Below are 26,307 nucleotides of genomic sequence, written 5' to 3'. Positions count from 1 at the left end.
TTATTCCCCAGCTTTTTTGTCCCTTTTCTTTTTGTTAAAATTTTTCTAAGTGTTTATTCCCCCTATTTTTTTTGTTAAAATTTTTCTAAGTGTTAATTCTTTTTTTGTTAAAAGTTTTCTAAGTGTTTATTTTTTTTAAGTGTTTACTTTTTTTATTTAATTTTTCTAAGTGTTTTCTAAATTTAAAATGTTTACTTTTAAATAAAATCTTTAAACTTTAATGTTTACTTGCATTTTTTTAAAGACAAAACACATGCATACATTTAAAAGCTTTTATTTTGAAAAACTTGAGTAAAATGAAGCAATTCCTCCAGTCACCAGCAGGAAAAACAGGAAATAAAAGCTCCAGCTTTTATTTTGAAAAAGTTTGTAGATTGGTTCCCGTTGGTGGTCCAGCATCGTAAAAAATCGAATCTTCTCCACCCTCTGGTGGAGAAGATTCGAAAATTGAAAAAGGGGGGTTAGTACACAGTTAGTTCAAAAAACAATGAGAAGGGCTCACCTTTTATTTTGAAAAAATGAAGTAGTTCCTCTTGTCACCAGCAGGAAATCCAGAAAATAAAAGCTCCAGCTTTTATTTTGAAAAAGTTTGTAGATTGGTTCCCGTTGTTGGTCCAGCATCGTAAAAAATCGAATCTTCTCCACCCCCTGGTGGAGAAGATTCGAAAATTGAAAAAGGGGGGTTAGTACAGTTAGTTCAAAAACCAATGAGAAGGGCTTACCTTTTATTTTGAAAAATGTCAGACTGGTTCACGTTGACCATCCAGCGGAGAAAAAAAATTAAGGCGTCTGAGCCTATCTGTTCAATGGTGGAATTCTGTAAGACAAGAGAGGGTCAATATATCAAGTTTAGGACAACTTTTATTTTGAAAAATGCATAGATCAGTGCTGGCTTCTACACCAACACCAATCTATGCATTTTTTCAAAATAAAAGGTAAGACCTTGCAAATGTTTGGGAAAATATAAAAACATTTGCAAGGTCTTTTATTTTGAAAAAATGCATAGCTTGGCACTAGACCAATCTATGCATTTTTCAAAATAAAAGGGAAGAACTTAACTTTTCACAAGGTTTTGTCTGGAAACAAGGGGTCAATACATCAAGTTTAGGACAAAGCATGAACTTTTATTTTGAAAAATGCATATATCAGTGCTGGCTATTACACCAACACCAATCTATGCATTTTTTCAAAATAAAAGGCAAGACCTTGCAAATATTTTTACCTGACTTTGGTGGAATTCTCCCAATTCAGGTAAAACCTCACTTGCAAATGGTTGAGTAAAAAATATATTCACAAGGTCTTACCTTTTATCTTGAAAAAAATGCATAGATCAGTGTTGGCTATTACACCAACACCAATCTATGATTTTTTTTCAAAATAAAAGGCAAGACCTTGCAAATTTTTTTACCTGACTTGGGTGGAATTCTCCCAATTCAGACATTTTTCAAAATAAAAGATCTTGCAAATGGTCGAGTAAAAAATATATTCACAAGCTCTTACCTTTTATCTTGAAAAAAAATGCATAGATCAGCACTGGATGTCACACCAGAATTAATCTACAATTTTTTTTCAAAATAAAAGGAAAGACCTTGCAAATGTTTTTTATCTTAACCATTTGCAAGTGAGATTTTACCAGAATCAGGAAGAATGGGGGAGTGGTGTAGTCCATCTTGACTTGGGTGGAATTCTGGAAACAAAAAAAAAACATTTGCAAGGTCTCAACTTTTATCTTGAAAAAATGCATAGATCAGTGCTGGATGTAACACCAGAATCAATCTATGCATTTTTTTTTAAATAGAAGGTAAAACCTTGCAAATGGGCAAGTAAAAATACTTTCGCAAGGAAGGTTTTACCAGAATTGGGGAAATCTTTTATCTTGAAAAATAAAAATAAAACATTTGGGGCCTACTACTTTTGCCTTGAGTTTTTCAGTCAATCATTTCAAATCTATTCGTTCTTAAAAAACAAATATCCTAAAAAGAAAAGTTATTTTACCATACGTTTAAATGAGTCAAAAATGACCCCTGCACTATGGTTGAATAAATGCCTCACTTAAATTTTGTCAAAACCACTTTTAAAACTAAAAGTTAAAAGATCTAAGGCCTGAGGTCTTTAAGTTAATGGGGTAAAAGTACATAATTGTTTTAATCTATCAAATATTAGCGGTTCCACTACATGGCAGATTATTTATTTAAATTTAGAAAAATGTGAAAAGCCACGTTGAAAGTCACAAGTGGGAGCTACTCCACTTGCCACTATAGTATTTTAAAAATTAAATTCAATAGGGATAAACCTACTTAAAACTTTTCCTTGATCGCAACATGTCTGGTCTACATTAACCATGATAATTGAGGGATTACTGTTTAGCCTTGTTTTAAGAAAGTTAAAGGGTTAAAAGTATATCATTTATTTAAGTGCACAATACCACTACATGGCAGGTTATTTTTTTAAGTTCAGAAAAATGTGAAAACCACATTGAAAGTCACAAGTGGGAGCTACTCCACTTGCCACTATAGTATTTTAAAAATTAAATTCAATAGGGATAAACCTACTTTAAAATTTTCCTTTCTCAACCATGTCTGGTCTACATTAACCATGATAATTGAGGGATTACTGTTTAGCCTTGTTTTAAGAAAGTTAAGGGGTTAAAAGTATATTTATTTAAGTGCACAGTACCACTACATGGCAGGTTATTTTTTTTAAGTTCAGAAAAATGTGAAAAGCCACATTGAAAGTCACAAGTGGGAGCTACTCCTTCACTTGCCACTATAGTATTTATTTTAAAAATTTAATTCAATCGGGATAAACCTACTTTACATTTTTTCTTTATCGCAGCCCTGTCTGGTCTATATTAAACGTGATAATTGAGGGATTACTGTTTAGCCTTGAGGTCTTAAAAGAAAGTTAAGGGGCTAAAGGTATAGAATTTATTTAAGTTATTATTATTTTTTAAGTTGAGAAAAATGTGAAGAGCTACTCCTTCACTTGCTATGATTGTATTTTTTTAAACTAAATCCAATTCAATAGGTATGATTCAATTTTATCACAGCCCTGTCTGGTCCACATTAGCCGCGATAATCGAGGGATTACTTTCATTCCTTTAATGGAATTTGTGAGTGACTCATCCACAGGTCTGTGCTTTAAAAAAAAAAACCCAAGCTAGTTAGTGTTTTCATTATGTTAAACTAGCTAATTGCGCAAAGCTTTGAATACTGAACGCTGACGTTTAAATATTAAACGGATATCGAAAATCGGAACTAGTATTTCAAAATGACTCCATTTGTTATGGTGTGGACAAGCTGCTCCTTTCTGCTCGTTTTGACCACATTCTTGATGTTTCCCAGCAGTCGGTGCTCGTTGAGGGACTGAAAGACACAATAGCATGATTACTTGTTAAATAAAGAGCGATCGGTAACGGAATGTAGCCGATTTGTTTGCAAACATGCAACTGTTTACATACAAGTGGGGCTACATCACGCCAACTCTTACGGCGAGAACTGGGGCTTTGACAACCCCCGATTGACAACAAACCGAATGTGCTGCATCGTCCCGTGAGAAGTTTGTCAGGCTTTCTTCGGCAAATCGTCACTTTGGAGCAGCTCTGCAACGGACAGCCGTTCGGCCTCCAGGCCCATCAGGCGTTTCGGAGTTTGACATCGGCTTTTTGAATTCTGACAGCGACCACGCCCATTCAAAACAGACGCAAAAAACATATACAATCTTTTCATATTAACGTACATTAGACAAGGCGTGTATGTGTATGTGTGGGGGATGGGGGCTGGTAATGCCTTTATTGGGTTGGACTTTAATACTTTAAAAAATGCATTGTTTTCATAATAAAATGCATTAGTCAGTGGGTGTGAGGGGGGCGTGGCTGTGAATACGTGTTGATTGGGATTTCATACTTTAAAAAATACATTGTTTTCATCATAACGTGCATTAGTTAGTGGGGGAGCTGTAAATACTTTTTGGTTGTGCTTTAGTCGTTTAAAATACAGTATTGCACATTATGAACATTGTGATGACATGCACTTTAGTGTATGTTTTTTACCTTAGACATTTAAATGATACTATATATACGACTCACACATCCAAACTTTCAAAGTAGTAGCTGTCTTACTATATATTGTAAAGCCCTCCTTCAAAAAAGTCTTCTTATTCAAAGATCCAAAATCAAAACACAGTTTCATTGCCCCAATAAAGATGGCCCCTTTTTGACGTGTATGCACAACGGGTTTAGGTTATCAATGTGAGATTTACATTATTCATAGAAAGAACGTTTTCTGTGACCGGAGTCCATGGCAATTTGCTTCATTAATATAAATACAACTCAAGTTATGAAATGTACTTTATATTTTACAGGTTAATGGCAAAAATAGAGTATAACTTTGCCGGTCACGTGATCCGTTTCGTTTTACAAGGAAGTCGAAGGGCGAATGAGAGTACTATTAATCCTTCACAAACTACCCAAATCGCTGGGTTTACTCAAATCCAATCAAGCACAACATTTGATAAAGAAAAGGTAAGAAACCACTTGTTCTGTTCATTAATGTCGTTTTTATTTCTCCAAGTAAACATGGAATGAAACAGTGAAACTTTCAACAATGCTAAATGTTATTAGCCAAGTTTACTAGCCAGGCTGGAGATGGCTTAAAAAAATAGACCCCAGTTTCCCCAAATCTGAACGAATTGCAAGTTAAAAACCGAGGGTAAATAATTATTTAATAAGCTTTAGATTTAATATGTTTGAAAAAATCAAATCCTTTGCATGCTTAATTCAAAATAAGGCCAGCAAAAGTTATATAGCTTATCATTAAAGTAGTGTATTTTACCTTATTCTTATTACCAATGGTGGTGCAGAAGTTGAGTCGATTTCTGCACTCCAAATCTAAAATGACAAACCCTGAAATGTACATTTTTACTGGCAACTTTTGTCAGATCATTTGCATTATTGTGCTTTAATTCATCTGTAATTGTTGCTGATCAATGAACCTTGTTTATGTTTTGTTTTGCAGGCCTTCAAGATGGCTGACGTGCACGCCCACTGCATGACTTGTGTCAACCAAAGATGCACGCTCAAACCTCAGCCCGGCATTTCCTGCGATCTCACCGGCTGCAATTTAGCGTGCGGGGCTGTCTTCCACGCGTGCAAGTTGGAAGAACACAACATCCTATGCCCACTGGCGAGGGTGCCCTGCTTGAACAGCGCCTACGGTTGCCCCGCCCACATGGCTCGCCGGCAGATTTCGGCACATCTGCCCCTGTGTCCGGCCGGGGTGGTCTGCTGCACCATGGAGTGGAACCGATGGCCGGTCAGCTGCACGGACTACTCTTCGTACGATCGCTTGAGTCGTGGCGTGGAGGAGGCGGGGCAACTGGACATGGCCCTGGCCCTCCAGGACCAGCGCACTTTGCTGGAGTCGCTAAAGTTGATAGCCATTACGCCCAGTATCCAACCCAACTGCTTAAACTCCCCAGATGGGATTGTCAGCAGGGTGACGGAACTGGAACTGTTGGCGTTGGTGGGGTTAAATCCGCCCACGGCCGGGGACCGTGTAGCCGCGGGTTTGAACCCTCTGACCGAGCCGCACTACAACAAACTGTACGAGGCCACCCTGCAGACGGCCAGGAGTTTGGCCGCGGCTCTGGAGTTGGTTAGCGGTTCAAAGTCTGATGACGGCCTCGCCGAGGGGGTCAAAGCGGAAGCTGCTTGGCAGGTAGGCAAACTGGAAGGGCTGGCGCGCCTTCAAAACAGGCGCACGTCGGACGAGACCAGTCCGTTGACAAACATCTGCCTGGAGATCGTAGCGTGCGATGACTCCCCTCACGACGTGCCCACGTCCCCAACGCCGCGAGAAAGAGACCCGGCCTGGGCAAAGCGCAAGCCCCGCCCTTCGCAAACGCAGGAGAAAGCGGCGGACACTTCCGACCTGCAACAGGACGACGACCTTGCCGGCCTGGGAGAAATGGACCTGATCACGACCGCCTTGATCTTCTGCCTGGAGGAGTCCAAAGACGTGAGGAGGATTTCCGACACGCTCCGTGCGGAGGGTGGGCGTGTCCACTCGGGCACGCAGACCTTCCCCTTCCCGGTAGCGGTCCTGGTCACCAACACGAGGGTGGGCGACATGGCCTCGGCGTCCGCCTGCGACCACGCTTCCCCGCAGATCTCCTGGCCCAGCCCCTTCCACGCCTTGCGCCTGAGTCTAGTCCTGGAGGCCCTAAAGGTGGAGGCGGGGCTTTGCAACTACTACTTCCCCGGGAACAGCCGCGACCAGCACATGTTCCCCTTCGTGTGCGCGCAGTCCTTCCGACGGGATGAGTTCGCCTGGCATTTCGACAACGTCCACGGCGACATCCACGCCGGGCTCAACGGTTGGATGGAGCACCGCTGTCCCTTGGCGTTCTACGGTTGTACTTTCTCCCAGCGTAGGTTTTACCCCAGTACGCCGGGGGCCAAGGTGGTCCATGACCGCCACCTGAGGGCCTTTGGGGTGCAGCCTCTCCCAGAATCCAGGCGGTCGGACCATCATCCCCAGTCGGATCAGTTGAGCAGACTCCCCAATGAGATCCTGAGACATGTTGCTGGTTTTCTGGATGGCTTCAGCCTGTGTCAACTGTCTTTGGTGTCGCGGACCATGAGAGACGTATGTGCTTGTCTCCTCCACAACAGAGGCATCGTGGAGCTACGGTGGGAGAGGAGGTCGAGCTCTGGTGGTCACGTGACGTGGCGGGTTAAACACAAGGTGAGTTTGAGTCGAAAATGTCCAACTACAGAGAATAATGTTGTGTTTTTTTTCTTCAGAAGTTATAGTTTTGGTTCGTTGAAAAGTGAAAATGGACATCCACAGTATTATAGGAGCAGATAGTACCGGCATATTTTTCTGTGTTTTAATTCTCATAGTCAATAATATCTTTATTGCAAAATGTAATTGATATCACCTACCATTTTCTGTAGCCAATTAATTGTTGTGACAATGTTAACTTCACTTTTCTTAATAATACTCATTTTCTTGTCCTCACTAGGAGCGGGGGGTGCTGGAGCTTATCCCAGCTAACAATGGTGAACACCCTGAATTGGTGGTAATAAAAAAACATTGAGGACATTTTCAGTTCATTTTCATTTAATAAATAAATTCTAAAGTATTTCACAAGTTACTTACATAGAGGGGAAAAAACTATATTTTTTCTATTTTTCACTAGCAACATTTTCTATAAGTCCATAATATTTTTGCAAGGCGAAAAGTCCACATCCTAATTGACTTGGTGCATTGTACATACCAGTGATTTGGAGTTTGTTATGTAGCCTACCATGCTAACATTTTGTGGTTTTTGTCCTCAGGTATGGCGCTTCAGCACTGCCTTCAGCCCAGTCCCAAGGTGGGGCTTTGCAGACGTCCCCAGCATGTCCAACCACTTGAAGACATGCCAGTACAACACGGCAGAGCAGCAGACCGAGCCGGTTCCCCTACCGGGTTTGCGTCATGTCCTCAGCCCCGTGTCCACGTTGCCGCTGTCCAAATATTTCAAAACTGGGGACAATTCCTCATAAGAGACTGAAAAGCACCGTCATGGAAAAGCACTCCAATGGGAAATGTAGCTCACCAAGGGGCTGAAAAAGAAGACCACGTTGTGTATTATTACTTCTCCCACTTTGAAAATGTTCAATCAAGTTGGAAGAAAATAACTTACTTGGAGAAATGTTGTCGTTTTGGAGCTTTCAGGTTCAACAAGATTCACTTTGTAAGCCGGTTAAGCCTGTAAAAGTTTTACAACAATGAAAATTCCGTCTCAAATGGACCATGAAAGCCCAATAGCACACTTTTTTTTATCAGTACAATTTGTTGCCTTAATGAAATAACGCTTTACTGCCAACGCAAGTGACTTATTTGATTAAAGAAACTAGAAACCTCACCAAAGTTTATTACTACCGCTCAGTGAAATATGCACAATAACAGATTTTGGTGTTTTTTTGCACGAATGCTTCAAATGTTATTGAAATTGTTTGAATTCTAAGCCATTTTGAACTATGAACTTTGTCATGTATATTAAAAATAGACAATAAAATACATGGTTTTCATAATAATGTGTATCCTGGTCTTGACATGACTCAAACTTCTACTAAATCACAAAACTAAATAATTTGTATGCAAAACTCACCATTAACCGGAAATCTGGAAACAACAAGTTTACAAGTTCAATCACCAATGAAGCCTTGAGCCAGTCAGCCATTGGTGAATGGAGTTAGTCCAGGGTCACTTTAAAAGACCGACTTCTATTCAGCAGAATGGTTGACCACTGTATGTCATTGACAAAAATTCCCATTAGACCAAAATGGCCAAGTACATGCTGAAAATGACAATGGACGGGGAAAATGCTACCTTGAATAATGTCTTGGTCACTCTGGTAAGCACTGAAGGTCAGTCCAAGTACCCACAGCAGACCAGGACCAGACTGGGTAATGAAACTGGAAAGGTAAGTGGAGTAAAACTGCAAAAAAACATGGAATTTTTAGTTTTTAGTCTTCAAATTTGTATTTGTTGGAGTCATGCAATTTCTATATAGAGTTTTGGCATTTGACAGTCTTTGTCTCACTCTTAAAGTCAGCTTAACATAAAGTTAAACTGCTGCTGTGGCCATTAACATATTTAAAATCAAGTTTAACAACTTTGTTGTGCATGTACAAACATGAATATTCCTCCAGGCTTTTTTTTGCAATATTCAAACTTGGCTTTACTAACATACACCTAAAACCGACATTCCTCGGCATGTTGAAAACTGGACTTGCACGTTTATGTTTTTCGCAATGACAAAAGTGCCAAAGGGGGTAATCAAAATGCTACATTTTAGCTGTGGGTGGGACAGATTTTCAAGTCTGATGACATGTGAAAACTGGTAGAACCACCTGAAACATTTAAGTCAAGTTTGAGAACCGTCTGTAGCGCACTTGAGGCGACTCTGTAAGAATGGCGGAGTACAAGGTGGAAGTCACAACCGGTGGAAGGGAATGTGCGGGAACTTTTGACCACATACTCGTCACCTTGATCGGCAGTCGAGATCAGAGCGAGAAAACAGACTTGGATAACTGGGGCATTGATTTTAAGACTGGGACGGTAAGTCGATTATACACTCACCGTGTCTGGAATCCATTTTTTTAATGCCTTGTGTTTTTAACTCTAGAGTGACACTTACACCATCAAAACCAAGGAATCGTTGGGGGAAATTCTGTTGCTAAGGGTTGAGAAAAGCTCTGGTGTTTTCCTCCATGATGACGAATGGTTTTGTAGGAAAATAGTGGTGAAAACACCTCAAGGAGATACCATTCTTTTTCCATGCTACCAATGGCTCACAAATGGAGAAGTGGTAGAGTTGAGAGGAGGAAAAGGTTTGTACATTTTGGAGGGTTTCTTTTTTTTACAAAAGATTTGGAATGGAGACAAATATGTGGCTTGTTTTCAGCCATGAAGTCTTTTGAAGAAGATCGCTCGTTGTGGATCGAGCACCGCAAAGAAGAGCTGCAATTGAAAAAGAGCAATTTCCAGTTAGGTTTCTTCTCATTTCCACTTAAAGAAAACATATCTAAATGTTGTCTTTTCTTCCAGGTGGGCTTCCACTTATGAAAATATCCCCCACCATAGTAGTTTTAGTACCACAAGTGTCCCAGCTGAAATCCGCATGTCCAAGAGCAGAATTCAGGAGTCTAAGTCGGCCGCACTTTCAGGGTAAATCTTCTAAGAATGATGATTTGGTGCAGTTTTAAGTTGTGTTGCATTCCAGGGCCTTGGAACTCAAATCCAAGGGGATGCTTGGTTCCCAGGAAAGCTGGAAAAGCATCCAAGACATCCCCACCATGTTCTGCGAGAGAAAAACACAAATATCAGGTCAGTTATTTCCACACCCCAACAAAACCAATGGCTCACTTGACCTAATCCATTGGCATTTTTTTTCTAGAGTACCTTTCCGAACACTGGAAAGATGACAGTTTTTACGGCTTCCAATTCTTAAATGGTGTCAACCCCATGGTGATCAAACAGTGTTGGGAACTTCCTTCAAATTTCCCAGTCAAGGAAGAAATGGTGAAGCCGTATTTGGATGTCGGCATGCCTTTCCACAACGAGTTCAAGGTATAAACAAAAAAAGCGCCTTGAACCGTGTTTTTCGAACTAAGTCTAATACTTCGACTCTGGTGCAGAGAGGAAATATGTTCCTCTACGACCAAAAGATTTTGAGTGGGATCCAGGGCAAGTCTTATAACGGCAAAAATCTCCAAGTACCGGCTCCCCTGTGTCTATTGTACCTGAACCCTGAGAAAAAACTGATCCCGCTTGCAATCCAGGTACTTTTTAGCACCAAGTCTATGCTTGAGAAGATCCTTGTGTTTTACAAAGTGTACACACGTTTTTGCAGATCCACCAACAACCGTCTCCAGACAACCCCATTTTCCTGCCTAGCGACTCGGAGACTGATTGGCTCCTGGCCAAGATATTTGTGAAAAATGCCGACATGATGACTCACCAGGCCGTGTCGCACCTATTGAACACTCACTTTGTCTCCGAGGCCTGGGCCGTGAGCCTTCTCCGCAACTTCTCGTTGATTCATCCCATTTATAAGGTACTTGAGTATAAGACGGTCTGCCATTGGATGGGCGACTCTACTCGTGATTAAAGGAGAATGTTTCTATATTAAAAATATCTCTTTCTATGCAGTTGCTGATTCCTCACTTCCGATGGCTTCTACACGTCAACGCTTTGGCCCGAGAAAGTTTGCTGGGAGCGTCTGGGGTGTTTAACAAGGTAGGACTTGCTTTCATTTTTGGGAAAATCACTGTTTCTAATTTTGGGACTTCCTTGTAGAGTTCCTTGGGAGACGAGGGCACCATCGAGCTAATGGTGCGAAGCCACGCCGAGCTAACGTACGCATCCCTCTGTCTACCCGATGACATTCGCCGTCGAGGACTGGAGTCCATTCCCAACTACTACTACAGAGATGATGGACTTAAACTCTGGGACATCATCCACAGGTATTTCATCATTTTTTTCACTATGTAACAGACGGAAATTAATTGAAATTGATGCTTACCTTGGGTGCCAGGACGTTTGGTCGCCGGATATTTGGTCGCCGATCAAATGGTGACAGAAAGTTTACTGTTGAAACCAGCTCTCAAAATTATATTCATAAGAGAGAGTTTAATATCTAAGAGAGAGAGTTTAATATCTAAGTACTGTTTAATATCCAAGTACTGTTTAATATCCAAGTTCTGTTTAATATCCAAGTACTGTTTAATATCCAAGTACTGCTTGATATCCAAGTACTGTTTAATAACCAAGTACTGCTTAATATCCAAGTACTGTTTAATATCCAAGTACTGCTTAAGATCCAAGTACTGCTTAATATCCAAGTACTGTTTAATATCCAAGTACTGTTTAATATCCAAGTACTGTTTAATATCTAAGTACTGTTTAATATCCAAGTACTGTTTAATATCCAAGTACTGTTTAATATCCAAGTACTGTTTAATATCCAAGTACTGTTTAATATCTAAGTACTGTTTAATATCTAAGCACTGTTTAATATCTAAGTACTGTTTAATATCTAAGTACTGTTTAATATCTAAGCACTGTTTAATATCCAAGTACATTTGACCGGCGACCAAAAGGGACCAAAAGACCGGCGACCAAGCGTCCGGTCATGCTTACCTTTGAGACGGACGGTGAATTCTTTCCACTTGGCAGATTTGTGAAATCCGTAGTGGGACACTTCTATCCTTCGGACGACGAGGTGGTGAAAGACCCGGAGCTCCAAGGCTGGATTCAAGAGATTTTCACATACTGCTTTTTAGGAAAAACATCCTCAGGTAAGAAAGCAAATTCATTGATGGACACAATAACTGCAGATTTGCCATACCTTTGTCACAGGGTGTCCACGGGCCTTCCAAAGGGTGGACGAGGTGGTGAAGTTCATCACCATGGTCATCTTCACCGCGGCAGCTCAGCATGCTGCCGTCAACAACGGACAAGTAAGACCATTTGTCAAAAAAAATAAAAACTGCTGGCTAAAAAATGACAAATGAACTTTCTTTGGACCCTTTAGTTTGACTACGAGATGTTCACCCCCAACGGTTCTCTGATGTTGCGCAAGCCATCTCCAACGGTCAAAGGGCAGTCCACCATGGAGACCATTTTGGAAACGCTCCCCAGCATCGGCGAGACGGCGGCCATAGCAAACGTTTTGTACCTGCTGGTCTTGGACTTCTCTGATTTTGTAAGTCCTCAATGAAATGGTTCTTCTTCAAATGAGGAGGGATTTGATCATGTTTTTCCACCACGTCGCCAGGTACTTCTGGGTTCGTATCCTGAGGAAAGATTCCAAGAATGCGAAGTTAAACAGATGATGAAACACTTCCGAGCTGAGCTGTCCAATCTTAGTGACGCCATTAAGGACAGAAATGCCAAGCTTGTTGTGCCGTACACATATTTGGACCCCAGTCAATTAGACAGCAGTATTATTAAATAGGAAGGTAATATATATCAGAAGAAATAGTTATTTCTGGTGTTATGGTCATCAGCAAACATATATCATATAACTATAACAATATATCAACTGAAAAGATTGTACACTACTTTCCGTTATTTTAACTTGGTCACTAAATATAATATTTCACAGAACAATGTAATCCTAATCTTGAAAAAAAATTATATTCATGCCACTTTTCACTATTTTTTGGTGTGTGAAAATAAATATAATACCAGTAAGAAAATAAGATTCTATTTTCTCACTTTGTGTCTTTTATCATCAATTTAAAAAAGTGGTGAGATTAAATGTTTTTTTCTTTTTTATCGTTCACATCATCACCTTAAGTTTTTTTATCATTGCATAAATATGAGAACAAAAACAACAACACATCATCACTATAGATGGAGAGGATTTTGACATGTAAAATAAAACTCACCCACAGATGGCGACAGTGCCTTCTTAACCACATTCCCCCCATCTTTACTTCCGTCAACATTAGACTATCATTTCCAATAGCTATTTCTCGAGGCATAACCAAACACCTATAAATATAGTAATATAAATGAAAATCCCAGCATTTAGAGCCTTTTTGACATTCTTTGGCTAGTGCGACTTATATACCGAAAGATGCGGTTCGTTGAAATTGTGCTTGTTTGTATTCAGACACCATCAACATGTTTTGTTGCATTTCTTTTTGGGGGAAATTAAATTCTATATAAAAGCCTACAAGAAGCAAATTGGTGTCTCGGTGGTATTCAATTACTCGCAGCTTTTGTCTCGGGGTGCCGTAATAATGACCGCACTAATATATGCAGAGCGTGAGTAACATGAAAACGCTTTACTGCCGAGTGTAAACACATCCTAATAATTCCCTTTTCGGTGCTTTTTGACTTTACTCGGTTATGCTTTAGGCCTCACGAGGACAGACAATATTTTTGCATGAGTGCTTAATGCGTTCAATTGAATTTCACATTCAGCAGTATCATTCTATCTTTTTTAACGATGGCGCTAAGCGGTCAAATAATTCATGACTTGGCTGTTTACCCGCCTGACATATTTACGTTTCCTTTCTCGGCCATCGCCGCTATGCCAAAGCTGGCTCGGTACGCATGAATAAAACATTTGACTGATTATTTGGATAGCCAAAAATAGATTGTAAAAGCCTTGACAGGTGACAAGAACATTTGAAGTTAAAATTCACCTTGGAAAAAGAAAAAAAAGTATTGTCTGTCCAGGCACGTGTTGGGAAGATTGATCTAAGATGGGCTCAGATAACAAAAAACACAAAAAATGAAGAAATGATTGTCTCCATTTTTTTGTCTAAATTTGAACTAAAGTGACACTTTGCTGTTTTTAAAATGTCACTTTGATATGAGCATGGATTTGATTGAAAAAAAAGCTTTAAACTCTCCTGCCATTTGCGCCGGGTGATAAACGTCCACTCTAACTTTAACTTGGAGTCCAAATGGATGCCAAAATTCCTACGAGGGTTATTCCAAGGATGTTGCAAACTTTTTACAGACCACTTTCAACAGAATTTAACGTCCCAAACCTGCAGAAAAAAATATAGATGTCAACAATAAAAACTAAGTCTGAAAAAACCTAAATAAAATCATATTAGCTGAAAAATAGTCTTCTTTTCCAACTGAAAACATCTACAACTCCTAGAAAGTTATTATATAAATCATAATAATGACATAAATATGTGGGAGGAAACTAAAGTATATGGTGAAAACCCACACAAGCCCAGGGAGGACAGGTTTGGGATCGAACCTACAACCCCAGAACTGTAAGCCCATTGCGCTAACCACTCACCAAGTTGTTTTAATATACAATAATGATTGGATCAATGGCAGCTAAATAATTGAAAAAGATTCCAGTCAAGCAACAAACGGCAAGTCAAAGTGAAAAAAAAAAAAACGTAAATTAAGCAACGTCAAATGAGTGTTTTGTCCTCCAATTTGGCAACCGTCCTTTTTTTTGGACACTTAATTGGAACACAGTCAGTCGTAGCCGTCTTTTCTAGTTTTTAAAGTGGCCTGCTCACTGGAGCGAAAAGTGTCAAAGGGTGAAAGTTTGTGAGCCGTGGATGGCATTGGAGAGGATTCACATTCTGTTTTTTTTTTTTTTTTTTGCTGCTGCTGAAAGCATCGATCGGTCGCTTGTGTTTGCAGGGTTGCTTAAATGTGAAGCCAACATGAAGCCAACTCATAAATCACCAGGGACGACACTTAATGAATCACAGTCGACTGCCTCGCTAACTTTTAGAAGCGCTACTGGATGGAAAAATTGTTACACGTACAAGATAATGTTAGTGGAAGGCAGCAAATCGCACTGACTCTATTTGGGAATTCAATTAAAGGGCCAGCAGACTAGTTTATCTTCTGGAGGCCCAGTGGAAAGAATCTCATTAAAAAGAAAAAAAATGAAAATCCATTTTCGGATGATCATTTGCATCCTTCTGCTTCTCCAATATGACCAATTTTAGCGGTTGTCCGCTGTAAAAAGTATACAGTTTTTAGTATATTGATTGTTTTTTTTTTTTAGTATTGAGTCTTTAGGTTGCCATTGGTGGTGATCAGTGTCCAAGCCATTTTAACAGGGAGGAATGGCAGGGAATGCTGGGTAATGGCAGTGCTTTTTTTCCATTTGGGAAAAAGAAAACGTTTTTTTGGATGTCATAAAATAGCATGAATTTAATAAAGCCACATTTAAAATGTAAGACTTTTGAATTACAAACGTCTTTTTGGCTGCAATTTTCAGCATCCCCTAGGCTCTAATCTTCAATTCAACCTATACATTAATAAATGAAAGCGCATAGAAGGTGCAGTACGAGTAATTACTTGAATCAAAGCCGCCATTTGTAGCTGATCGCATCACAAGATTGAATGAAAAGAGCCGGTGGAGGAAATGAGAAAAACGTGGGTAGAAGCCATTTTGAAACAACGCATCAACGTTATTACATTACGGCTTTGGATGGTGCTTATATTAGATGCCTGAATTTATACATCACGGGCTTCATTTTTATGGTTTGTCAGAACGGACGACAGCTAAAAAGGCCTAAAATATCTTGGGGACTTTGATCCGCTTTTGAAAGGATCTCGACGAGAAACGTCAACAATAACAAAAAAAGGGACACTGATTTCTATTTGGGTTGTTGGGAATTTAGATATCTTGAATTAGAAATGTGCATATTAAAGTTATTGTTGAGACTTTGGCATTTTGGTCATTTCATAGCGAGTTTTAATATAGTGTGGCTTTAAAAAAAAACTGGTTTTCCAAAATGTACCTGGGAAAAAGAATCAATTTGTCATTTGACAAACAGCAACATGGCATACGCTGCTGACATTACGGAATAATACAGTGCGTTGGAGAGTGTGGGCGCAGGAGGGATATTTGTGGGGATTTATTTGAAATCCCATCAGCCGCGGGTCTCATATGATATATCTGGAAAAATGGTGGAGCGTAGTAGAACATATTGCTAAGATTACTATACAATCGCTGTGTATTTTTTTTTTAAAGAAACAACCACAATATTCTATCGGCAAAGGTTAACTAAATATGCATGAAGATTTTGTTGTGTTATTATTTCAATTTCAAGATGTAAAAAAGTGTCACATTTTTTAAGAGGACTTGGAAATTGAGTTCAATCTTGAAAGTAAAACTTATGAAAGCAAGATTCAGGAATAGAATTAAGGTTTATACAGGAAGCAATAGATCATTTTTTTGCATTTCTTATAGAAATTGTTGCCAGTTTAAAGAACAATCAAAAATGTTGAATTCCATTAGCACACTTTTAGATTCATGTTTTTTTAGAGCAGTTTTTAGCAGTCATACGCAATCATGTCATGCAAATATGGTGGCATAGAAGAAAAAAGGAGATAATATGACATGATAGGTTTTCCGGGGAGGAAATTAGTCCCAATTGTGATTATTTATCTGTTGTTGAATGTTAAAAATAAGCCTCAGTGGCAAAACCTTCTCTCCACAGAAAAGGAGGACACCATCTTGGGCCTCTTGTTCCAATTATGATGACGCCAGTAGTCATTTTAGTAGTAAAAGTGTTGCATCAAGTATACTATGTGATTGTTTTAGCAGTTACGAGCATTAGTGTTTTATTTATTTATATATTTTTAACAGAAATCTGATTCTTATTCTATCAACGCCTATTATTAACCTCTATTTTCCATTTTGGGCTTCCCATTGAAGATCCAATGATGAAATATTCCACCCAAGGCCTCCCACATATCCTCTCAGGGCAATCTTTTTAAATGTTATTAATAAAATGATTGGGGAAAAAAAATCCTCAACCTTCGAAAGACGGAACACTCGCTTCCAAAATTTTAATTGGTCTCCTCGGTTCAGTAAAGCCGTCTTTACAATTACATTTTTCACCTATTATTTTTGTGGCTTTAGCAAGGACCAACTCTTAGAAATATCGGTAATTATTATTCTTGATTTTTTCTGCAGTTCTTAAAAAATATATACAATTCTGATAATACCATAATATTAGTCTATTCTAGGGCAAAAGTTCCAACAAAATGTGTATTTTAAGCACAACAATAGTACTTGCCTTTCTAGATATCTTCCATCCTTCCAATATTGACGAAGTGCATTGATGAGTGTAGTTTTCATCTCAGTAAAATCTATTCAAGAAAAAGCACGAACCAGAAAGAAAAAACAAATCAGTCAGAAGCTACATTTTATCTATCTTTTGTATTGGATCTGACATAATAGCCAGACAATACCATGGTGTATTGATGAGATGGAAAAAACATATAAATATACAAATGACTTGGGTGGATATTTTGGCCAGAAACAATTTGTCTGCAGTCAAAGTCAAACAAAGTCAGTACCGTGAAGAATCAGTCAGAAAGATCTAAAATATCTGGTCATATTGGGTTGAGTCGTCTTAAAACGGCAGACAAGGTCCACTGGGAGTCGGGGTAGCAAAATAGTTGAATTGGAGTTATTGGTTGAAAGGCTGTAAGTTTGTGTAAAAAGTTACACAATGAAAAAAATTCTGCGTGATATCTTTCAAAGTCGAGGGAGTTTTGTGACAGCTACAAACTCTTCAGGGACATTTCCCAGAGCGTCCGTCTGCAAGAAGGCCTTGGAAGGCTCCCTTTTAGTGTCAATAAATGTCATAGTATATCTGGCCGCTGCCTTTATAAGTTCACATGAATGTGTTGACTTTGTGGCATTCTGAGGCTCGTTACTTCTGTCGGGAGCGTTTGTCATTCAGGGGGAAAAAAATAGGCTGGCTTTAGAGTTGTTGAGGCTCATTGGAAATAGTGGAACTTCCTCTGCATATCAAATCACTCATTTAATTTTGGCAAATAAGAAAAAATGGAATTATACTAGTTGCCTGCTGAAGAATTTTGTCAAACAAATGTCTGGGAAGTTATGACGTCAAAGTCTTAGAAAAACACTGGTTGTTGTTGTTTGACTCCTATGACCGGTCGTTTGGTAGCCCGGACGTTTGGTCGCCCGGGTGAATATAATTTTGAGAGCTGGTTTCAACAGTACATATTTAGATATTAAACTCTCTCTCTCATGAATATAATTTTGAGAACTAGTTTCAACAGTAAACTCTCTGTTATGTTGTCAAATGTCTGGACGGCCAAACGTCCGGGCGACCAAACGTCCGAGTACCTTTGACTCCGACTGTTGACGGTGTAAGGACTGTCTGAACAACAAATCTTTTCCTGATCTAAACCTTGGTTTCTGTGGTAAGAGACAAGGCATTACGCACCATGGAAGCAAAAACTCTGTACTAGAATTTTAGTCTTCGTTTAGTCAATTTATAATCAATATTTGCCAGATTTACAAAAACTTGACATACCTTTTCCTTCCGCTGTATATTCAAGATGATCATTTTCAACATTCCAAGTCCGCCTCAGTAGAATTCAGTGCAGAACGAGGAAGGAAGGTTGACTCTTATAATAGACTTGCTTGTAACCTGTAAATAACAAATGTTACAAAATCTGCAGTCGAACCGGAATACAACAGATGAAGTACGATACGGCATAGAAATACTAAGATGGACGGATGCTATGAGCGCTTCAACTAACAAACACTTTAGGGACGTTATGAGAAAACAATGTTTTGCCTCTGGCTGCGGATTTCTCATGAATAGCAAATATCTTTTGTTATTGAGTAGCACATGCCAGCCGGGGAAAGGCCTTGCATACATCAGCAAGTAAATACAAGCGCAATCACTTTCAGCCCCAAAGCCGTACGGTCAATATCAATTTCAGACAGGCAGCGGCTCAACAAAGGTGTACTTGCTATATTTCCCCAGAAATATTTCAGCCAGGCCCCCCCCTAAGGGTGGATGGGAAATTGCCCTGTTTAATTAAAGCCAGTTCTTTTGTGTTTTATAAGACCTTTGGACGGTGATAGCCAAGTGGTGAGCTGGAGGTCGGCCGAGTAATCAAAGTGGGTGATTCGGAAGGATTCCCTTGCCATGTTTTCAGTTGCTCCCCAATGGCAGGCAAAATTTGACTTTGTCGGCTTTCATTAGTTGTTGGCCTTAACTCTACGTCGTTCTGAGAGAGGAAAATACTGTAATAATGGTTAGTGTAGCACATCAAAACATAGCATGTTTTACAATGTCAATTCCATTTAGACAAAGTTATTTGGGATGATTGATCAGGAGGGAATAATTTGTTATTGGTGGGTCTTAGCTAAACCTAATGTGGCTTTCAGTGTAATATATTCATAAACAATGTTTTTTGAAAGAAATAAAAAGCAACATTACAACAATTCCTCTTTAAAATTAATGCATACATTAAATTTTAACTGTACTTAACTGTAATAAATACATTTCATTGAGTTGTTGAATTTTCAATTTTAAACAGTATTACAACAAATGCATTAGTACTTTTTAGGGGTCAAATAACTTCTTAACATTATCCTTTTTTCTCTTCCAAAATATATTTCCATAAAGTTATTTTTTGCTGGATTCTGGGTGTCCCCCACTTCTGGCTTGAAGTCAGCTGGGATATGCTCCAGCACCCCCTAGGACCCTATGGAGTGAGGATAACAAGAAAGATTGCAACAGGTGGAGACAGATTGTTATAAAATGTTTATTTGGAAACAAAACATCGCTGCCATTTTACACATGATGTGGTCCATCTATTTTACAAACTGAGGGAATAAACACAGTTGGGCCACGGTAAGGTATCTGCTCAAATATTCTCCTCCCCCGACCAAGGAGGGAGGGGGACTATAGATGGGAGATTATAGTAGTGTTGTTAAATCTCACAAGTGGTATGCACATGATACACAGGAGCATTAATAGCGCAACAAAACTATAGATTAAGTCACATCGTTTTCAGCAGGACCAAATTGTGGTACAGTGACAGTGACTGGAATGTCTCCAACCAATCACCAGAGAGCTCCTCAACGCAGTCTACTTTGAGACAAAAAAGTGTGTCCAAATGAGGCTGAGGTAGCAAGGCAATCATGGCTTTCCTCTTGATTGGTCGTTTTTTTTTTTTTTTTTTAACCCAAAAGATCCCCACCCTGAAAATATACTTGAATATTCGATGAAGGTCGTTTTTAAAAAGGTCTTTTTTGTACACTCACCTGCCTTCACCGCAAACTGTATATAGGCACAAACGCAGTTTTAATGAAGTCTCAGTGTATCGCTGCTACGCTCAAAAGTTAGAGGGACACACTGAAAATACAAGGGGAAAAATTGGAGGAAATTATACATGAAGAGAAGAATGTTACGAATAAATTCATTTCAAATTTTCTACTTCTACATGACTTTCTACTTTTGCCATTAACAGAGCTTATTTTGTCATTCACTTACCATGAGATCTTTTCATTAAACAAAAAGGAATTGTCTGTCGTTATTCATAATATCTTGGTTGGATTTAACTTTTTTTCCTCGCAAAAAATCTTTAAAAGTTACGTAATATATTAATAATTATCCCCACAACTGTTTTTTATCCATTCACCACAAATTTATATTAAAACTTTTTGGGGACAAAATTACAAAATCCTTATTATAATGCAATATTTTCCTCTGTTTTTCCAGTGTGGCCCAAAATCCCTCTCTTGTACTTTAAAGGTAACTCTGCAAAAAAAATAAAAGTTGCATTCTTAACAGGCAGGTGAGCGATTAAACAGAATTGTTTGGAGAAGAAAGCGACATTGTGGTAACGAAAAAGTAACAGACTGATTCCCCTTGAACGCAAGCGATACCAAAAGCAGCCCAGAACGAGTCCATCTTTTAAAAAAATAGGGGGTATGTATATTTTACAAAGCTCAGGGGGTCTATACTAATGTACACTTGGTATGACATGGTACACTTTGCATAGTAGACGACGACAAAGTTGGATGAAGTGGTTGGGTTGCCGGGTCCGGGGGGGGGGGATTTCTTTGGGATCACCGGTCACGTTATGTGGTCACGTCACCTAAAAAAAAAAAAAAAAAAAAAACGGGTAACAGTGTAAAAATGCATAACGTACACTGACATAGCGTAACATAACCTCTAACATAGCATAACATAGCCTAACATAAGGGAACATTAGTTTTGTTTTTCTAGTCATGCTATATATGTGAGATCAGACATCAAGGAATGGGAAAAATAGTTTCAATAAGTCGGAATGTCTTTTTTGTTTTGTTTTAGGAGTAGTACAAATATTTGAAAGTACTTTTTACCAACAGTCCACCCCAAAAGTCCCATTTCCCTGTTGATTTACTTCCCCTGGGTGGTGTCGATAATATTTAGCGCCTTTTGATTAAATGTGAAGTCACCGCCAGCGACGTCTGACTGTTTCACATAATGAAACATGTCATGTTTGAACAAAAGTTGTCAAGTAATGAAAAGTGCGGCCGTACTGGCCTGCTGCTAGGCCAGATGGAACCACATGGAGAAGAAGATGAAATATAACCCCCCTCTGACCTCACTAACCATAAAAAAATAAAAATAAAATCGAAATCCTTGATGTGGAAGACTGAAGTGAAGTACAGTCGTCCTTTGGGATTCAGCATAAAAATGATTCATGGGAGGAGAATAATTGCCATGTGGAAGCCCCCTTTTGGCATCACCTGTGGCCTCCCCTCAGCCAAAAACAAACAAGGGAAGCCTAGAAGGCCAATGACAGGGTGTCCTGTGGGACCCATTAGTCATTGTGGTCTACTAATGTTGGGATGAAGACATCCCGGGGGGGACTAGGATAACCATCTCTCAAATAGGGGGCTAATATTTGGTAAGTGGATCCATTGCATTGAGCTAGCCCAATGCTATTATGAAGTATTCAGAGTATGTTGGCTTTATATTAAAAAGCAATTGGAAAAAAAGCTCATTTTCATTGCTTGTTTAATAGTAGCAATATGTTTGCAGTGTCATCCATTGGGTGAGTTTAGAGGCTGATCGTAAAACTGCTGTTTCAATTAATGGCAAAACAATGCACACTTGTAGAGAATGTTCAGATAGTGGAAAGGTTCTTACTTGATTTAAAGGATTGTGTCTATGATCCGAAAAAGTTACAAAAATCTTAAAATGGGTATTTTTTTTAGGGGTTGGACTTACGACTGCATGCAGGGAAGGAGTTGTTAATCTGCTCCATGACATCAGCCAGATCAGAACTGTTATTGTGCGGGTCTAGTAGCTCATCTGAACACATACACAAATGCATACATGTTTGCTTGGAGTTGTATTTTGTTAAAATGGTGAAGAAGAAAAGAAGTGCTCACCTGAATTTTCCGTAAGTGATTCTCCATCTTGCGCGGCGGGAGAAGAAAGTCCATTTAGCCTGAGGTCCACCGCTGGCTGCAAGAAAAAAACAACAACAACACAAACTAAGACGAATTGAACCGGTGAGAGGCAATCAAATGAGGCTTCGCTGCAAATTACCAGCATTACTTTTGAAGGGTAACCCCCTCCCTGCCTGGAAATGGACAAATGGGTCCTTAAAGAGCTGCTCTAAATGAACTGGCTATGTTGCTTGGAGGATTTTGTCTTAGTGATTCTTGCAACAGTTTAAAGTGTTAAAAAAATGCCAATGCAGTTCAATGGAAAAAGACTTATTTGATAGTTAAATGAACCATAGCAGACAATGATAATATTCACTCTTTTTGACAAACAATAAGAGAAAAAAAGTGTGTCATTGGAATGACTGTGTCCAGCTTTCCAGATGGCGCAAACAAGCAATTTATAGCCGGTGACATTTAGAGCAGCATCCCAAGCTCCCTTTAGTACTCAAAGCCCAATCAATGTAGCCAATATCCTCTCTTCTATTTATTTCTTTTGGTGTTTTTTTTATTATTTTTTTGTCATCTGTTGCTGCCCGCGGCGCCAACACGTTGGAAAAAGGCGCATGACAGCGGTCTGGTTTCACATTAGCTCCGGTCAGAGCCCACTCGGATTTGTCCGGCGGACTGAGAAATGAATAATAAATTAACTTCTGTTGTGCTAAGCGCCAAATGGAATGTTAACTTTTGGCTGAATGGCTTCCAGGAGGCTGTAGAGAGCCTTTAAATTGTTAAGATTTGGAAATGAATTTCCACCCAAAAAGGCTGTCAAGGGAAATCCTAATACTAATCCCTTGCAAATTGTGAAATAGCAACAGTGTTTGGTATTGCGTCAAAGAACAGTGTTCACTAAACGCCCTTTTTTGACTGTCAATTGAGAATTGGACTCCATTTTGGGTCTCTATGGAGGAAGCTTTTCTAATGAAAAATATATTTTCCAAGAAGCAAAACTGAGGGATTATCTAAAACTCTGAGGGCAGATACATTTGGAAGGTATTGGTTAAAATTGTTCCCTGTATGATGAAACGATACCATCATTAGAGTACTTTGAATTGTGGTGACATTGGCGAATAGGCAAAATTGTCAGTTTATCTGACCTGGTGCAGAAGCTGCCTTAGGCGATGAAGCTGCGACTCCAGCTGCTTATTGTGGTCCTCCAGGATGTGCATGCGGGCCTCCAGGCGACCCTTGTGCTGCCGCAGAAGTTTGGCCTCGGCTAAGAGGTCTGCCTCGTCGGGTGGCGGTGGGCCCTCCGTCCCTCGCTGCTGCTCTTTCAGCTGATCGTACTCCCTCAGGAGGCTCCTGGGATGGAAACATAACATTGTCATCGGCGCCAGTGGACCTCCCCAATGCCGACTTGGGGTTATAAGTACCTTTGCTCTTCCTCCAGGCGGTTGATGACCCGCTCCAGCTCGCCCCGCTCCTCCCTCTCGACGGCATGGAGGATCTGTGCGGGGCTTTGGGGCTGACTGCGGGGCGACACTTCCCCTCCCAGAGTCTGGCAGTATTGAAGGATCAATGCGTGCTCGTCATCCCTGAGCAACAAAACACACAGAAAAATGCATGAGATGTCGCAGCCACCAAAAACAAACAATGTATTTGTAGATATAAATATGTATATATACACAGGTATATAAATAGACTGTTTCTGTACATTTCTATTCCTTCTTCTATGTATATGTATATGTATATATGTATATATGTATATGTATATATGTATATGTATGTATATATATATATACACGTATATGTATATACATGTATATGTATATATATGTATATGTATATACATGTCTATGTATATATATGTATATACATGTATATGTATATACACGTATATGTATATGTATACTATACATGTATATGTATATGTATATACATGTATATGTATATACAGTGTTCTCGTTACCTCTGCGTCCTGCGTCTGATACGCACAGCTTTTCTTCCAGACGCACAATTTCAAGTAATGTGCTTTTTTCGGACGCAAAGAAATTTTTATCAAAAAAAAAAAACCAAAACACATATATCCGATAGCAAACCAATTTATTCCACATAATCTTTGCGAAATAATTCTCGCGAGACTAGCAGACACTAGCAGACGAAGGAGAGAAAGCGATAGCAAGAGTTTCGTAATAGTGTAAGAAAGATAAAAAATGTTTCAGAAAAAGCAAAATAGTCTGGATAGTTATTTCGCAGTTAAAAATACAACTAGTAAGAAAAGAACTGCAGAAGATTCGATCGATGATCATGAAGCAAAACGGGGGAAGCAAGGAAAAATACGCACATTTCAAAAGACTTTTGGCTGCAAAGAGAGGAGGATCTACGAGCTGAAAGACTAGTACAATGATAAATAAACCCTAACCCTAAACCATATAATAAATAAATTAAATCTGAATGTTTATATATCGTTGTTTATGTTTTATTTGCATCCGTAGTATGTTGGGACTCGTGACAAGTTTCCTGGGACGCACAGTTTTCAGACAAGCGAATCCCTGGGACTCGCAGTGTGCCAATTGTAAAATTATCACTGTATATACATGTATATGTATATGTAAATACATGTATATGTATATACACGTATATGTATATGTATACTATACATGTATATGTATATGTATATACATGTATATGTATATACATGTATATGTATATGTAAATACATGTATATGTATATACATGTATATGTATATGTATGTACATGTATATAGTTAACATTTAAGAGTTAAACCCCATCGAGCATGCATTTTACCCACCATAGAGATAAGCACAATCCCTGAAAATGTTGTTATCACTTTAGCGTTCATGTTTTATCCTACGGATGTAAATAGAAAGAAAAAGAGCAACAAAATAGACTAACTTTGCAAAAGAAAAAATCCTAATGTGGCATAATTTTAATCTCTGATATCCAGTGGGCGCTTAAGTGTTTGATTGTGCATTAAATGCTTATCAGAAGCACGCAGGATGCAAAACCTTGTGCAAGATAACCACATATGCACTCCTCAATGTCACATCCCAGTTGTTTTAGCCCTTTTTTTATGGTGTCCTCCACCCGCACCAAGATCATTTTTGTCATCGCACTTAAATTGCATCCTTTCACTTTTGCATAACATTTTGCTGTCTGATACCTCCACGGGGAAGAAACAACATAAAAAAAGAACAAAAAGCTTTTTCCTGTGTTTTTTTTCTTTCCTCTCACTCCCACAAACAGCTTTTGGCATTAAGGGACCAATTTAAAGCATGGTTTCCTTTTAAGGAGGCGGCTCGTGTTAACCTTTTCACGGCTTTTCAAAGACGAAGCAATGACAAAGAGGAAAAGCTGTTTGGGAGAAAAAAAAACTCAAAAGCAAAGTGAATTTACTTTGACTTACTTTGCTCAGGAGAACCAATAAGAAAATACCAAGATAAAACGGGACTGCTTTGTTAAAGCTCATCCATCTCATCCCCCTATCGAACAACTTGAACATGTTAAAAGACCAATTACCAGCAAGGTCGTTAACCAACTAAATAAAGCGTTGTTACCCGCAAACACACACAAAAAGAAAGAAACACAAAGACATAAAAGCCAATTATACTCAAATAAAACCAACAGCAAAGCCAAATCAAAAAGGGCAGAGCCATTTTTAACAGTTTACTGAAGTAGTTCATTAGTTCAGGATGCAATAACTAAAATATGAGGTTGTTTTTTGAAGACTGGCTGTTCATTAAGCATGTCATTTTTCTGTATAATCATTTTTAATGAATCAAAGAAATGCCTGATGTGAAATATTGTTTTTTGTATAATCCGCACTATAATGCGCACCTTCAAGAAATGGCCTTTCTAAAAAATTAGTTTCATATATAACGCATGCCAGATTAGTGTTAGTATTAGTGGGTTTTTTTAAACTAATATTGGTTGGTCTTTTTAAAAGAATTATGAGGAAGGGTTCAAAAATAATTTGCTATGTAAATTAAGGGAATGAATAACATGGCTCTAAAAACTGTAACACACAATCTCTCAAAAATTGGTAAAAAAAAAAAGATGTT

The 26,307-nt window shown here is 39.0% G+C and overlaps 3 protein-coding genes and 2 long non-coding RNA genes across 9 annotated transcripts in view; 2 read left to right on the top strand and 3 right to left on the bottom strand.

Annotated features, from left to right (window-relative positions):
* Nucleotides 1-258: 258 nt before the first annotated feature.
* LOC144182037 (uncharacterized) lies at nt 259-1,481 on the bottom strand. The gene is made up of 4 exons (XR_013324728.1): nt 1,223-1,481; nt 723-817; nt 503-648; nt 259-426 (listed from the first exon to the last, which is right to left on the bottom strand). It is a non-coding gene; the product is annotated as an uncharacterized LOC144182037 (long non-coding RNA).
* Nucleotides 1,482-4,247: 2,766 nt separating this feature from the next.
* Nucleotides 4,248-8,053, top strand: LOC144191348 (F-box only protein 30-like). Its single transcript, XM_077710893.1, has 3 exons — nt 4,248-4,522; nt 5,016-6,746; nt 7,343-8,053. The coding sequence occupies exons 1-3, from the start codon at nt 4,343-4,345 to the stop codon at nt 7,550-7,552; spliced, it is 2,121 nt and encodes a 706-aa protein (XP_077567019.1). The 5' UTR covers nt 4,248-4,342; the 3' UTR covers nt 7,553-8,053.
* Nucleotides 7,616-9,514, bottom strand: LOC144191380 (uncharacterized). Its single transcript, XR_013325009.1, has 3 exons — nt 8,382-9,514; nt 8,161-8,298; nt 7,616-7,758 (listed from the first exon to the last, which is right to left on the bottom strand). It is a non-coding gene; the product is annotated as an uncharacterized LOC144191380 (long non-coding RNA).
* Nucleotides 8,797-12,760, top strand: LOC144191364 (hydroperoxide isomerase ALOXE3). Its single transcript, XM_077710894.1, has 14 exons — nt 8,797-9,113; nt 9,181-9,385; nt 9,460-9,541; nt 9,603-9,722; nt 9,778-9,881; nt 9,952-10,124; nt 10,193-10,336; nt 10,408-10,611; nt 10,707-10,793; nt 10,854-11,020; nt 11,733-11,854; nt 11,916-12,016; nt 12,091-12,261; nt 12,334-12,760. Exons 1-14 carry the CDS (start codon nt 8,967-8,969, stop codon nt 12,511-12,513), a joined length of 2,007 nt encoding a protein of 668 aa, XP_077567020.1. The 5' UTR covers nt 8,797-8,966; the 3' UTR covers nt 12,514-12,760.
* Nucleotides 12,761-19,590: 6,830 nt separating this feature from the next.
* Nucleotides 19,591-26,307, bottom strand: part of utrn (utrophin) — a 73,666-nt gene continuing 66,949 nt past the window's right edge. For all 5 annotated transcript variants that reach the window (XM_077739447.1, XM_077739439.1, XM_077739458.1 and 2 more), the window contains 5 exons: nt 23,658-23,819; nt 23,382-23,586; nt 22,228-22,303; nt 22,064-22,147; nt 19,591-20,942 (listed from right to left, as the gene is read on the bottom strand). In XM_077739447.1, the coding sequence (XP_077595573.1) occupies nt 20,926-20,942; nt 22,064-22,147; nt 22,228-22,303; nt 23,382-23,586; nt 23,658-23,819 (544 nt within the window). In that variant the 3' untranslated portion in view covers nt 19,591-20,925. The remainder of the gene's footprint in view (nt 20,943-22,063; nt 22,148-22,227; nt 22,304-23,381; nt 23,587-23,657; nt 23,820-26,307) is intronic.

The sequence above is a fragment of the Stigmatopora nigra genome, chromosome 2 (genome assembly GCF_051989575.1).
Source record: "Stigmatopora nigra isolate UIUO_SnigA chromosome 2, RoL_Snig_1.1, whole genome shotgun sequence".
Lineage (NCBI taxonomy): Eukaryota > Metazoa > Chordata > Actinopteri > Syngnathiformes > Syngnathidae > Stigmatopora > Stigmatopora nigra.
The sequence above is the reverse complement of the archived record's forward strand: the minus strand, read 5'-3'. Positions and strand labels throughout refer to the sequence as shown.

Bases quoted from the DNA above. Each gene is read 5' to 3' on its own strand.
- LOC144191348 (XM_077710893.1), top strand. From the start codon at position 4,343: ATGTACTTTATATTTTACAGGTTAATGGCAAAAATAGAGTATAACTTT. The intron at 4,523-5,015 runs GTAAGAAACCAC...TTTGTTTTGCAG, and splicing joins CAACATTTGATAAAGAAAAG to GCCTTCAAGATGGCTGACGT. The intron at 6,747-7,342 runs GTGAGTTTGAGT...TTTTGTCCTCAG, and splicing joins CGTGGCGGGTTAAACACAAG to GTATGGCGCTTCAGCACTGC.
- LOC144191364 (XM_077710894.1), top strand. From the start codon at position 8,967: ATGGCGGAGTACAAGGTGGAAGTCACAACCGGTGGAAGGGAATGTGCG. The intron at 10,794-10,853 runs GTAGGACTTGCT...ACTTCCTTGTAG, and splicing joins CGTCTGGGGTGTTTAACAAG to AGTTCCTTGGGAGACGAGGG. The intron at 11,855-11,915 runs GTAAGAAAGCAA...CCTTTGTCACAG, and splicing joins TTTAGGAAAAACATCCTCAG to GGTGTCCACGGGCCTTCCAA.